Raw genomic sequence first — 12,739 nt, 5'->3', positions numbered from 1 at the left:
GGGGAGGGGGGTGGGGGAGGGGCGGCTCTCCCCCTGCCCTGGCGGGGGCCCGGAGGGGGTCCGCGCTTTCCGCGCTGCTGCCGCGCTCGGCCCTCGCCCCGCGGCCCGGCCCGCTCGCCAGCCCGGGGGACGCGCCTGGAGCCGCCTCGGCCCGCGCCGTCGCTTCCTGGTCAGGCGAAAACGGCCCTTGACGGAGGAGCTGGGCGGGGGGAGGGGAGGATGTCACGGAAGGCGCCACCTCGTTAAGCGACTCCTCAGGGTTTCTCCCTTCGCCGGCCCGGAGCACTGTTTCCAGGCAGTGCAGCCTGTTGCAGTACCCCGCTAAGGGGAGGTTTGGGTGAAAATGAGTGCAAGGTCCTGACCTCGCCTTTGCAGGTACCTGTTTACGAGCAAATTCTCAACTCTCTTCCCTGTGGATTTAGCAGTTTCCTCAGTTAGGAATCCTTGTCTCAAAATCTGCGTGCAACTATCAGTACAGTTGGTACCTCGTAACACTAGGTACTTCTGAACTTAATATTAAAGTTTAGTGGTGTTAAATGAAAGAGCAGTGTGGGAAGTGAGGTGCCAGATCCGCTTAATGTGACTTAGGTTTGTGGTTCTGAAGACTTACTGCGCTGTGTACTTATCAAACGATACAGGGCTGGTGTTCTCCTAAACTGCTGATGTCAAATCTTGTGATTTAGATAGTATAGTTTTTACTAACGAGTGTAACTATGAAGAACTAATGAGAAGGGTGTAKTTTTTTTCAGTTGCTTGGAGGAGCTTTCTTCACAAAAGCATCTTTCTCCTTTGAGTTGGTGCCCACTTGTGATTTGAGATGTAGTTTTGTTAGTTGGAACCCTGAATAAACATGTCTGTTTTTTGCAGAGGAGAACTGTAAGTGTCCTGAGGTAAATCCTAATTCAAGTAAGAGGCAAAAGTAGTTTCCAAAGGCACGATGTAACTTCAGTAACTTGTCTGCATTCAGGAAAGCAACTGTTTAATCTTATTTTTTTATTATCATAATTTCAGGGATAATCATATCAAACAGCAATGGATGATTACACAAAAATAGAGAAGATTGGGGAAGGTAAGTAAGGAGAACTATGAGCCTTATAATGTTCTGCAGTTTGATTTATCAAGTGTCATAGAAGCCTTGTGCACTCCACCTATTAGTGGAACTACTGAGATTCAACTAACTGGCAAAATGGGCCTGTGATTTACAGGATTAATTACCTCTACATGTAAAGACTTTCAAACTGTCCTTGTGTGGAAGCTTGTATGGTCTATGTGAAAGAGCTGATCAGTGTTGAGAGGTACCTGCCTTCATAGTGATGGCTACTGATGTAATTTTCCCCTGAGAGGGGGAAAAATATGTTCTGAGACCTGAAATTGGCTTTTGAATTTAGGAAGCGCCTCCATTCCTTTGCATCTGAAATTGTTTACAAGTTGCTCCTGAAATCATACTGTGTGGCAAACTTATTTCGTTTGAAGATGCTGGTAGGGAGTAGTGGTTTGTGGATGGTTCTGCTTGGGTTATATTGCTAGTGTCTTTTATAATGGTTTAACCTTATGTAGACAGGAGAATTTGCAGTAGATTACTCGGAGTAGGCTCTTCTTAAACTTGTCTTATTGTTAACTTAGTTAAGCTTACAACAGTGCTTCATAACTAAAGCCTTGTGCATGAATGTTTATTCCTGAAATAAATTCTGGTGTAAGCTTAATCTAAAAAAATTCATGCTTCAAGAAAGGTGAAAAGAGAATACTTAGGTTGGTTGGTCAAGGGTTCTGCTTCTGTGAATACTGATGGTTGAAATGTAGATCCCCCTGCCACCTGCACAAAATTATTGCTGGTTCCAATTTTAGCTTCTGCCGAGATCCATAGCACTACATTCTCTCCTGCGTTATTGGCTGTGCTAGAGATGTTGCTATAGGTCGGGCCAGTGGATGGACGAACCTCTGACTGCAGAGGGAACACTACTTTTTTTGCAGCGCAATTTTTATTTTTTAATATGATGCATCAACTGCAAAATTGCAACATGCTTTCTTCCCTTGGGCATGAAGAGGTACAGCAGTCCTTCCTTAAAATTCATCAAACTGAAATTTAAATAATACTTGACTTTACAACTATGTCTTCCAAATATTCAAATTTCAGCCTTATGCTCCTAAGCACCTTGTTCTAACAAATGATACTGTTTATAGGTGCCATGCTTAAAAAAAACTTATTGTATGGTTATTACATGTTACTAATTTTTTTGCTGTTGCTGTTCAGGTACCTATGGTGTTGTGTATAAAGGTCGGCACAAAGCAACAGGCCAAGTGGTTGCCATGAAGAAAATACGTCTAGAAAGTGAGGAGGAAGGTGTTCCAAGTACTGCTATCAGAGAAATTTCTTTATTAAAAGAGCTGCATCATCCTAACATAGTCTGGTACGCATATATTAGTATTTAGCTAAACTTTCTGAAGGGCACTAGCTCTCTTTAGATACGAAAACTTTTTTCACCATTCTAGTGAGGTGGGAGTTTCTCTGCTAAAAGTAGTATCTGCTTTGGCACAAATACACTGTAATCCTAAATTCTGTATTTGTCAGTTTTCTAAATTATGACTTCTTCCTGCTGTGTCTTCCTGTTCTGGGAATCTAACATCTCTGCCAGTTTAGTGATTTTTATGCAAGCTGTGTGGTTATCATCAGAGTGGAGACCATATCATTTATGGAAAATGGTTAAAGCTGTTTTTTTTTTAGTCAGCCTCTGAAATTTATTTGCCATCTTGGAATAGATTATCTGACCTTAGTACTGTTATGTGAGTCTGTCATTCATCGCTTCCTTACAGTTTTGTAGCAGAGATTTAAATGTTACTTTATAACACTTTCTTAGCTGGCGCATATTAGGGAACTGTGATTGAAACTTCCATCAGTGAGTACTTGACATGTAGGACTGATCACAACTACTGTGTTTTCACTTGCTTTTTGATGGAGCAGAATAGCTTAGATCTCGTGTGGTTTAGAATTAGCCGAGTTCCAGCTAAGTAGTGCCCCAATATATTTATGCTTGGGTTTAGGTCCCCTTAATCTATTAATGATGGAAGGGATACTTAAAAACAYGTACAAATCCTGCTCTGCCTGGTAGGTTCCTATTTCAATGCAGAGTCCTTTACCCCTTCTAGTAATCCAGGCACTGCTTTAATCCAGCTTCAAGTGGAAGCTAGACACCAACATCCACTGTCTTGTTAAAATGCAACTAGATTTTTTTTTTTTCCCTCCAATTTCTTGTGGCTGATACTAGGTAGGAGGGAATGCACATCTAAGAGGAGGAATATAAGGTGTTTATCTGATACTAATTACTTAAAATGTACTTGACTTTCCAAACCCCAGTGCAACTTACTAAATCTGTTCATCTTTGAAGACTGAAAGCTTTAAGGTTTTCTTATTAGAAACCTGGAAAACTTGTGTCCCTGTTGAGAGGGGAAATGTAACAGTGAGTCTACCCACTTTTGCCATGGAGTTGACTGTATACTCAATTTTCAGTCTTCAGGATGTACTTATGCAGGATTCAAGACTGTACCTCATCTTTGAATTCCTTTCCATGGATCTCAAGAAATATTTGGATACTATTCCATCTGGCCAATATTTGGATTGTGCACGTGTTAAGGTAATGAGGACAATTTTTTTTATGTATTAAAGAAATTAATCTAAAGAAGACCTACAAAGCTATAAACAACTGCAAATATTGTTTATCTTCAGCATAATTAGCTCCTTGAAAAAAGGAAAGGCTAGAGAAAAAGCTGTACATCATAAAAGGAATCTTTAGTTTTGCTTTCAAATACCTTTCAATTCTTTTAGTTGCTGAAATTAAATTGCCTTAAATTATGCTTAAGTAAACAGCCCAAATTACTTTCTTGTGGCTTTTTATATGATTGATACTAACTCAATATCTGTAATGCTTTGGATCTCGGTTGCATACTTCTATGGGGAGAGCTAACGCAAGAAAACAGCTTTATGTTGCAGAACACTTAACTTGCAGTAAAGGTCACTCCTATTTTTTTTTCTCTTCATCCTTTCCACAGAGTTACTTGTATCAAATATTGCAAGGTATTGTGTTCTGCCATTCAAGAAGAGTTCTGCATCGAGACTTAAAACCTCAGAATCTGTTAATAGATGACAAAGGAGTGATTAAACTAGCAGACTTTGGATTGGCCCGAGCCTTTGGAATTCCAGTGCGGGTATACACACATGAAGTGAGTTGAAACATCTTCTCAGTGATTAGGACAAAGCTTACTAGTTTCCTGGTAACTGTATTAACATGAAATAGCTTAAAAAAAAGTCATGGATTTAAAGTCATCATAAAGTAACARTAACACACAGTTATGTTTCTCTGATTTGCTCTATTTGATGGCTTTCCATGTCTGCTACAGTTGACATCCCCTTTTTCTCCTTGGGAGCAAGGGGTATTTCAATCTCCCTGACCATGTTTTACTCTAAAGTGCTAAGGCATCTTATGAATCCCACTGTTTCCTTAACAAGGAGTCAGACAGGTCAGAACTTGTTCACTGTCTTGAAAGGACATTTTCACTTCGTACAGTTCTAGTAGTTAGGTGCTAAAGGTGTACTTCCTGCTCTTGAGCAACTTGTGTAGGCAACTGCTTTGCTTGTACTAGAAACTACTCTAGTGGGATTTGTTGCACTTGTTTTCAAATAGCTTGAAAGAAGTGCTTCCACTAAAACTTCTAGTACTGGCTCATACTTTAACCAAAAGAACTGTGTGAATGTTCCTTAATACTGGATGAGCAACTGTATTTGCAGTCACCTAGAGGACTTGAGTCTATAAGCTTATAAGAATTTCCTTGTTGACTAGGTAGTGACGCTGTGGTACAGGTCGCCAGAGGTGTTGCTAGGATCTGCTCGTTACTCAACTCCTGTAGATATATGGAGCATAGGTACCATATTTGCTGAGCTGGCCACTAAAAAGCCTCTCTTCCATGGGGACTCGGAGATTGATCAGCTCTTCAGAATCTTCAGGTATGTCGGGCTGAACCTGTCCTTGCTGCTTGTGCAGCACTGCACAGCTGCACTGTGCACTTACAGAAATCGTAACAGGGCATCAAGCTTCAGACTAAACTGACTCTTATTTTACTGATCCTTGCCTAGAGCTTTAGGGACCCCCAACAATGAGGTATGGCCTGAAGTGGAATCCCTGCAAGACTACAAGAACACATTCCCCAAATGGAAACCTGGCAGCCTGGGAACACATGTCAAAAACTTAGATGAAGATGGACTAGATCTGCTGTCTGTAAGTAGTCTTTCTTAATCTGTTTGCTAGGAAACTGAACAGGTAGTTTCAAATACTCTAAAAATATCTAAAGCCATTCTACTCAGGTTTGGCTGGAATTAAGATGTGTGGATGTTCAAAGTCTATCAGCAGTTGTATGGGCAGTTGTTCTGCCAGCAAAACTGATACCTAATGGATGAAACTCACTCATTGTTTCTTGCAAAGCTTTTCTTAAGCAAACTTGGGATCTAGGCTACTTCACTGATGTTCTTATTAAGCAATTATGCCTCAGAGCTTGCCTTATATTAATAAGCCAGGGGCAACTTGAGGATGAGCTTTTGCAAGCAGCAGATCTAAGTGAAGGCTCCTGCCCAAAAACTGTAGCTGTTGTCTCCCTGGTGCCAACATTAATAGTGATGTGGCTGTACAACTGCTGATCCAGTTGGAAATGTTTTTTTATTTGTCGTAGCATGTGGATTAATCTTTGTGGACTCACCTTGGTTAATCTTTCATGATGGTCTTAGCAGACCTAACAAAGATGGAAAACAGCTGTTTTTACTAATTAGATGTGAAACCAGGGGCTTAGTTTAAGTTGGTCCATTGTGACCAACTCAACTGCCTTTTAATTTTGACTTAGTTAATCCACCAAAGCCAAAGACTAACTGGTATATTTTGTGACTAGGGTGAGTTTACTTCAGTCTTGTGGCCAAGCAGTTAAACTACCATATCATGCTTTGATTTGACAGGTTCTTCATCAGATTTTTTCATTTAGTGCTATGTCTACTCATGCACTGACTTCACAGTCTAATTTAGGTCATTTTAGCTGTGCTTAGATGTACCTAAATATGAGGATGTGCCTTGGTGATTCATCAGCTGACTCCTAAAGCTACACAAGTCTGTACTGTATAGATATGGGGAAGGTGTTCTGTGTCTTAAAATAAGCTGAAGCTTCAGAACCACCTTGCTAGAAGGGAAACCTTGTATTGCAATTACCCTTGTAGCTGGCTCATGTTCTTAAACTGCTCTTTTCTTTTGTGACTGCTTATTGCCCATGTGGGTATGGCCATAGCAAAACATTCTGACGGAAGTGGTGTTACCCACGGATCTCAAACGACTAAAATTTCCCATTTCATTTCTTTGTGGGAACATAGCCACCTTTCACACTAACAAACTCAACAACGCTTGTTGGCTATACAGCTCTCTCTGAASCTTGTAGCAGTATTGTTTTATGGAAATAACTGACTTAAGCTGGAAATCGTTCCTTTGTGTGCACTGATGGTATCATTGCTAAATCCTAGTTTGAAGTAGGATTGCTACTGATTGTACTTGCTGAAATCAATTGAACAGGCAAGTGAATGCTGTTGATATTGCCATGTAACTGACCTGCTAAGTGATCTGAGCTTAGTTGTGGCTTCACCATATAAAACCCATGTTTTGGGTCTGCTGCTCACAGACAGGCCAAAAAATTACTACTTCCTCAAATGGTATTAGTGTGATGCACAATACTAATCTCAAAATATATTAAATGTCTCTAAAATCTTCTATAATTTCCCCATGAATAGTGAAATCTGAGCCTGATAACAGCGGCATGGCTAGATTCTTAGGCATCTGGGATCCGTTTAAGTTTCCTACAGTACTTAAGTCTGAGGCAGTAGTATAACTTTAAAGGCAATGAAAATGAATAACTCATTCTATAGCACAAGCTCAAGTATGACAATGAAAATGTTAATTATTACTTTTGTAGACTAACTTACAGATGGTATGGAAGTAATAACTAAAATAGTGTTCTCTTAAAAAAAGAAAAAAAAAGAAACCTAACACTTTCTACTCAAAAAAAACCCTTGATTTTGCTTTTGCTTTGACTTGAGGCATCTAAATACTAATTGCTTGAGTGAGGTTATAAGCTTTAAGACCTTCATAAGCTATGTGACTTCTGTCACCAGCATTTCAAAGCACTTAACTGCAGTCATCAGAAGACTTATCTATTGGGCATTACACGTTCCAGGACAAATTGTTCCAGACTCTTCAAAGAATAAATTGTCACTAATCTATCAGCTGAAGTGCTGTAGCCTTAGTATTTTAGCATCCCTTTTTGGAAAAAATTTTTCCTGTTTTTGTCTGAATTAATTTCAAAAGAACTTTTTGTATCCATGTCAGTTATAGCTACACCCCAGAAGAACAGTATCCTAATGAGAACATGTCATTTGAGATGAAACTGGACATACAAGGTCTAAATCTAGAACCAGTATTGATTTGGCAGGACTCTACAAAATATAAATGCAAATTCAATGGGTTAAACTTGGAAGTCTCCCTGTAAGATGAAGTCTAAGGATAGTTAAATGTCAAGACTGAATGCTGGGTAGGGTAATAAAAGTTAAGTCTTTTTTCTGGAAGATTACCTCTTGCAGAGATGGGGGAGAAATGGCTGGTAGAATCCTGAAAACTTGAATTTGGAAGGTACTTTGTTTTAGTAAGGGGAAATTGTGTTGTGGGAGGGACTTTTGCTAATTTTAGGTCTGATGGTAGGAAACTGAAATGCTTAATAGCTTATTTAAGCTTTTTGTGGGACTTCTTGGAGCCATATAACCTGTAAGGCTTGAGTCCTAATTTCATTACCTATGTCTATGTGCAAGTGTAGAGCTATATAATGGCATGTTGGCTCTAGGGTAACCTCAAACCTTTCCTCTTTATGGCTTCTGGTTCTATTATATGAATTGCTACAGTGGTAGATACTGCTTTAAACTGATAGTAAACATAATCTTTTACCTGTTCTAGAAAGTTTTGGGATTATTTCAGTGGCTATGGCATTCCTTTATTCTCTCCCATCAACTTTATTTTTGAGGTCTTAAATTGAGCAAAGTAACTTATTGCAAAGAAACTCAAGTTTTAGAAATCTGCTTCTTCAGTTCTGTCTGGTATACACACCTGTATACTATCCTAACTAGATCTGGTTCTGTAGCTGAATGATCACTCCATATGTAATTTTAACTGTAAACAGCTGCACCAAGCTGAGTAGAATCAATTTCACATCAGTTTTGTTAAACTGAAACTGAAGAAGCAAATGCTGGACCACTTGTCTATGTAAGTGTTTTGGGCTTTAACAGTCTGAAGTTAACAAACTTCCCCTAGCTGAGAAGTTGAAACTAATAACAAATATTGTCACTTGTTGCCTGGACCTGAAGCTAGTCCAGTGCATTTGGTGCCTGACTACATGCATGGGCTTGGTTTTTGAACGGGATAAGTGTTTCTTTACCTTGAGATATGCATTATTAACATTCCGAGTTGTTCATGGAAATGATCTTACTCTATGAGAAATCACAGAACAGAAGAGGGAACTTATTTTTCTAGTTATGTTATGGTTATATATCCACCCACTTAACACACAACTCAAGTTTCTGTTTTGTGAGGGACTAAATGTCTTTTTTTTTCCCCCTTTCAGAAAATGTTAATTTATGATCCTGCAAAAAGAATTTCTGGCAAAATGGCCTTGAACCATCCATATTTTGATGACTTGGACAAATCTACACTTCCAGCTAATCTGATCAAGAAGTTCTAGACCCTTGGACTAAATCAACCTGAGTGAAATAATTGTGATTATTTTTACTGTTAAGTCTGTCTGTAACTTGTATGTCTGTCTTTCTGCTCTAAAATTGTGGCTGTATTCAGTGTGTTCTGGTTTAAGTGTTATCTAAATGTAAATATTAACCTATTAGTGCTCAACTCAACTACAATGCAAATATTACTGCTGTTAATGCAGTACACTTTCTATAAATAAAGCTTTAAATTCAGAAAAGGACTGAAAATTTCTTTCTAAACTATAGGCATTGTAAAAGTGAATCCAAGTGTGTTTTGTACTGTGCTGGTAAGGTACCACTTATCTCCCAAAAAAAAAAAAAAAAAAAGCAAGCTACTCTAAACTACTAAATCCATATTCTTGGTATGGTGTATATAGTTACTCTGACATTTGATTTGTTTAAGCACAATGTCAGTCTTAAGCTTTATTTCAGCATGGTTATGAACATGCTGAATGACATGTAAGTTGAAATATCTTGAGCTGAAGAACTGCAGATTAAGCCAAGCAGACGGGCAAACTTGTTCTAGGGTTTGCTTTTTGAAGATGTTGGAAAATCAGCATTTGGGAAGTCTTTGCTCTGTTCTTTACTGTTATTTTGAAGGCCGAAGAACTTACCTAGATAGTGCATGCTTGTTGTGAATCAGTGTAGTTTTGACTCACAAAACAGTTAATGTATGACAACTTAAATTTTACATGGGGATTGTCTCTATACCAATGTGTAATTGCTTAGCAGAACCCCTTTCAACTGCTAACAGTCATGTGCCTTTCCTCTGATTCTTGTTAAAGATAGAGCCCTTGAAATCATTCCTGAATTTGAAAATTAATCTGTCTTCATTATAGGAGTAGTCAAATATGTTGACTTAACAAGGCTGCTCTAGGAACTGTCATCATAGTCTGAGATGCTACCATGTCTACAGATTCTCCCATGACTAAAGAAGGAACTCACTAAAGCTCTCCAGCATCTAATTTTGCAGGTGAGAGTATTGTGAAAAGTAAAACGGAAACTCATTAGCAGGTATATACTAATAATTACTGATTATATTTCATTAGATTTCCAGTTTCTACCCCTATTTGAGGCTTTCAGATACAGCAATAGAGGCAGGCTGCTAGATTAGAAGAGAAGCAGCAGAATGAACTCCTGATGACTTAGCCTAAAAATTGCTATTTATATTAAAATTGAACACAGGTTGGCAGATCTAACTGTGGATTTTTATTTACAGTGTTAAAGTTGCAATTTGCTGTAAACTCTAGTTATAGGACTGCACATCTGTCTTTATTATACTTAAGTCTTATTGGGTCTAAGCACCATAGAACTCCTGTAGTTGCTGTTTTGGGGCCAAAGCTTGCAACAAAGTATAGGATAGAAATGAAGGCCTCAAGCTTCTAAATCAGGCCYGTGAAAGGAACAGTAACTGCTCATAAGCAATGAGGTTTGTAAGAGGCCTGTCCTACAAATACTGATGAGTGGAGATTTTGAAACAGAAGCATCAGATGATGACATTCTGTACCTTAGCTGCTTATTATAGGGCCCACTGACTAGTTAGCTGGAAATATTATAGTATTAGGCTTTCCTCCTTTAAACAAAGAGCATTTTTAGATATTGTCTTGTACCAGCTGGGTATTAGCATTATACTCGGCAGAGTAGTTCTTACATTCTCCTTCCTGGAAATATCTGGATACTGTTATGTTATGGAATCATTTAGCAGTAGAGAGCCAAGAAGAAATACTTACTGAAATTGCCTATACAGAAAGTTACCTATTAACTGAAGGCAGAGGAGAGGAAGCCTGCTACGGCTGACTCGTTCCTGTTAACATCAGTGATAGCATGCAGTTTTGAGAAACTGAGAAATTCTTTCCCGCTCTTGAGCGTAAGTTGACATGAGCTTACAGGTGAAGGGACAGTACTGCTGGTGCTAATTAGTGGCATCAGTGTAGAGGATGACTGATACCTGTAAAGGTAAACTCTTTTACCAGTGACTGCTCTGAAAATCTGAAGTTAGACAAGCAAACTATATGTATATGGAACATTAGCATTTAGTGTCTCTTTGTAGTGAACAATTTGTATTTAAGTTCTTTATATGCTGAGAGGAAAACTTGGATTTTGTAGCTTGTAGTGTTAATATTAACAAAACCCTTTTTTTTTTTCTTGTTGTATAAGTATTGATGTCTGTCTGCTTAAAGCTTCGTATGTGATACGCTGAATGCTTTGGCCTATCTTAAGAGATTTCAGTACTTAAATTGCTGAAGGAAGGCTTCTTTTTAAACAGTAGCTTACTACAAGCCTGACTTTTTTTGTACATCCAAGCACTGTGTTATGATGGTGATGTAACATAGTTACAGCTGTAGCTCTGAATGAACCGTTTTCTTACTCTTAGGAAAGATGAGAGCTAAATGAACATAATACCATTCATCCAGGGCTGAGGTCGGCTATGGTGGCAGATATCATGCCTAAAAATGTGGCTGTCATTTTGAGTAGCTCTGAAATAAAATACAAAGTTTCAGTGATGCGAGTCCTTTTCCTAAAGGAAAAATTACTTCATTACACAGTCCATAACTGCCCTGCTGTGTAAGTCTAGTATGTGGAAGACTTGTGATGCTGAGCTTCTAGCTATCTGAAACTTCCTTTTGCACTAGTGAAAAGTGGTGCCTGGCATTCTTGGGATTTAGCTCACTGTGGATAATCTGCAGCCCTGTTTATTGATGATTGCTGTGGCTATGTATTGAGATAACTGAACTGCTGTAGTACAGCACTGCTCTCCTCCATCAGCTGAGGCCATCACAGTGGTTGGCAGGGTTTTACTGGTGCATGACTTTTAATAGGCTGTTTTGACAACTGAGTTGTACTAAGCTAGCAGTTGGACATGGGCCCAGCAGGCAATAGCCAGCATGAGATTTTCTGTTTCCTAGCTGCAGATAGAGAATGATTACCGCAAAATAGAGAACATTGTACATTCTCAGAAGTGATGAGAAGTCAATGTATTAAATGTTTTTTCCCCCACAGAATGTACAAGATATATAGGAGGCATAGTATAACTTTGTGCTGTCTTTGAAACCACTGACTTGTCAGGACTCAGTGCTAAGTTACTATTATTACTAATGATGTAACTATGTTGAGTTTAAAGATGCCTTAAAGGACTTCAGTAATAATAGTGAACATCTGTAAAATGTTTGCAACTTTTCAGTAATTTTCTTTTGAAAGTTGTAAGTAGGGGGCATTACTTCTTATATAAAAAGCAGCCCGGTCTTGGTTGAAATAGTTACATACATTGTATTAATATTACCTCTAATGCTATGGCTGCTGGTCAGTAACGTGTTTTCTACCAGAGCACTGGCAAACCCTGGCAGGGAATTACAAACTAAAGTTATTCTTCCAACTTTTTCAGTTCAGAAACAGTTTCTGTTTCTACAGATTGTGGAATCATGGGAAAATCTGTAGGTTTATTGTGAGGAAGGGAGGGCAAAAAATGGACTGAGCCTGCTTGTCCTCCATTCCATTAAAAAGTAGTGCAGCTCTAAGTCTGTTGTATACAAGAAAGGGATTTGATATTGGACCAACTGGTTCAAAAAAAGCTTCCCAATGTTAGAAAGTTCAGTTCTTAAAAATACTGAGCCAACTATTGGGTACTTGTGGACTGAACTCAGCTGCATTTATTTTGCTCAGCAGACAATTCATTTTGCTGAGAATATTGCATTGCCATCTGCTGCTTATTTTAAAATAAGTGACAACTTTTAAAAAGAGATTTTGTAGGAAATAGAGGGAAGAGAAAGAACTTCGGCTTTCAGAGTGTTCCCTTATTCAAGCATTTGGCAAGTAGTGTTAACTGAAACATATATCTTTCCACGTGCTCATGCAAGTGTCAGGCTCAGAAGGGGCCTTTCTTGGGTCAGTTCTTCTAGCAATGCCCTTATGTTGTGGTGT

The 12,739-nt window shown here is 38.8% G+C and overlaps 1 protein-coding gene across 1 annotated transcript; it reads left to right on the top strand.

The window, feature by feature from the left end:
• Positions 1-353: 353 nt before the first annotated feature.
• Positions 354-9,024, top strand: CDK1 (cyclin dependent kinase 1). Its single transcript, XM_026069951.1, has 8 exons — positions 354-375; positions 1,012-1,069; positions 2,252-2,408; positions 3,506-3,629; positions 4,045-4,215; positions 4,833-4,996; positions 5,126-5,267; positions 8,686-9,024. The coding sequence occupies exons 2-8, from the start codon at positions 1,033-1,035 to the stop codon at positions 8,800-8,802; spliced, it is 912 nt and encodes a 303-aa protein (XP_025925736.1). The 5' UTR covers positions 354-375; positions 1,012-1,032; the 3' UTR covers positions 8,803-9,024.
• The last annotated feature ends 3,715 nt before the right edge of the window (positions 9,025-12,739 follow it).

This window comes from Apteryx rowi, unplaced genomic scaffold (genome assembly GCF_003343035.1).
Source record: "Apteryx rowi isolate R43461 unplaced genomic scaffold, aptRow1 scaffold_30, whole genome shotgun sequence".
In the NCBI taxonomy this organism is placed as follows: Eukaryota; Metazoa; Chordata; class Aves; order Apterygiformes; family Apterygidae; genus Apteryx; species Apteryx rowi.
Note: the sequence above shows the minus strand (reverse complement) of the source record. Positions and strands in the feature narration are given on the sequence as shown.

Bases quoted from the DNA above. Each gene is read 5' to 3' on its own strand.
- CDK1 (XM_026069951.1), top strand. From the start codon at position 1,033: ATGGATGATTACACAAAAATAGAGAAGATTGGGGAAG. The intron at 2,409-3,505 runs GTACGCATATAT...CTCAATTTTCAG, and splicing joins CATCATCCTAACATAGTCTG to TCTTCAGGATGTACTTATGC. The intron at 3,630-4,044 runs GTAATGAGGACA...TCCTTTCCACAG, and splicing joins TGGATTGTGCACGTGTTAAG to AGTTACTTGTATCAAATATT.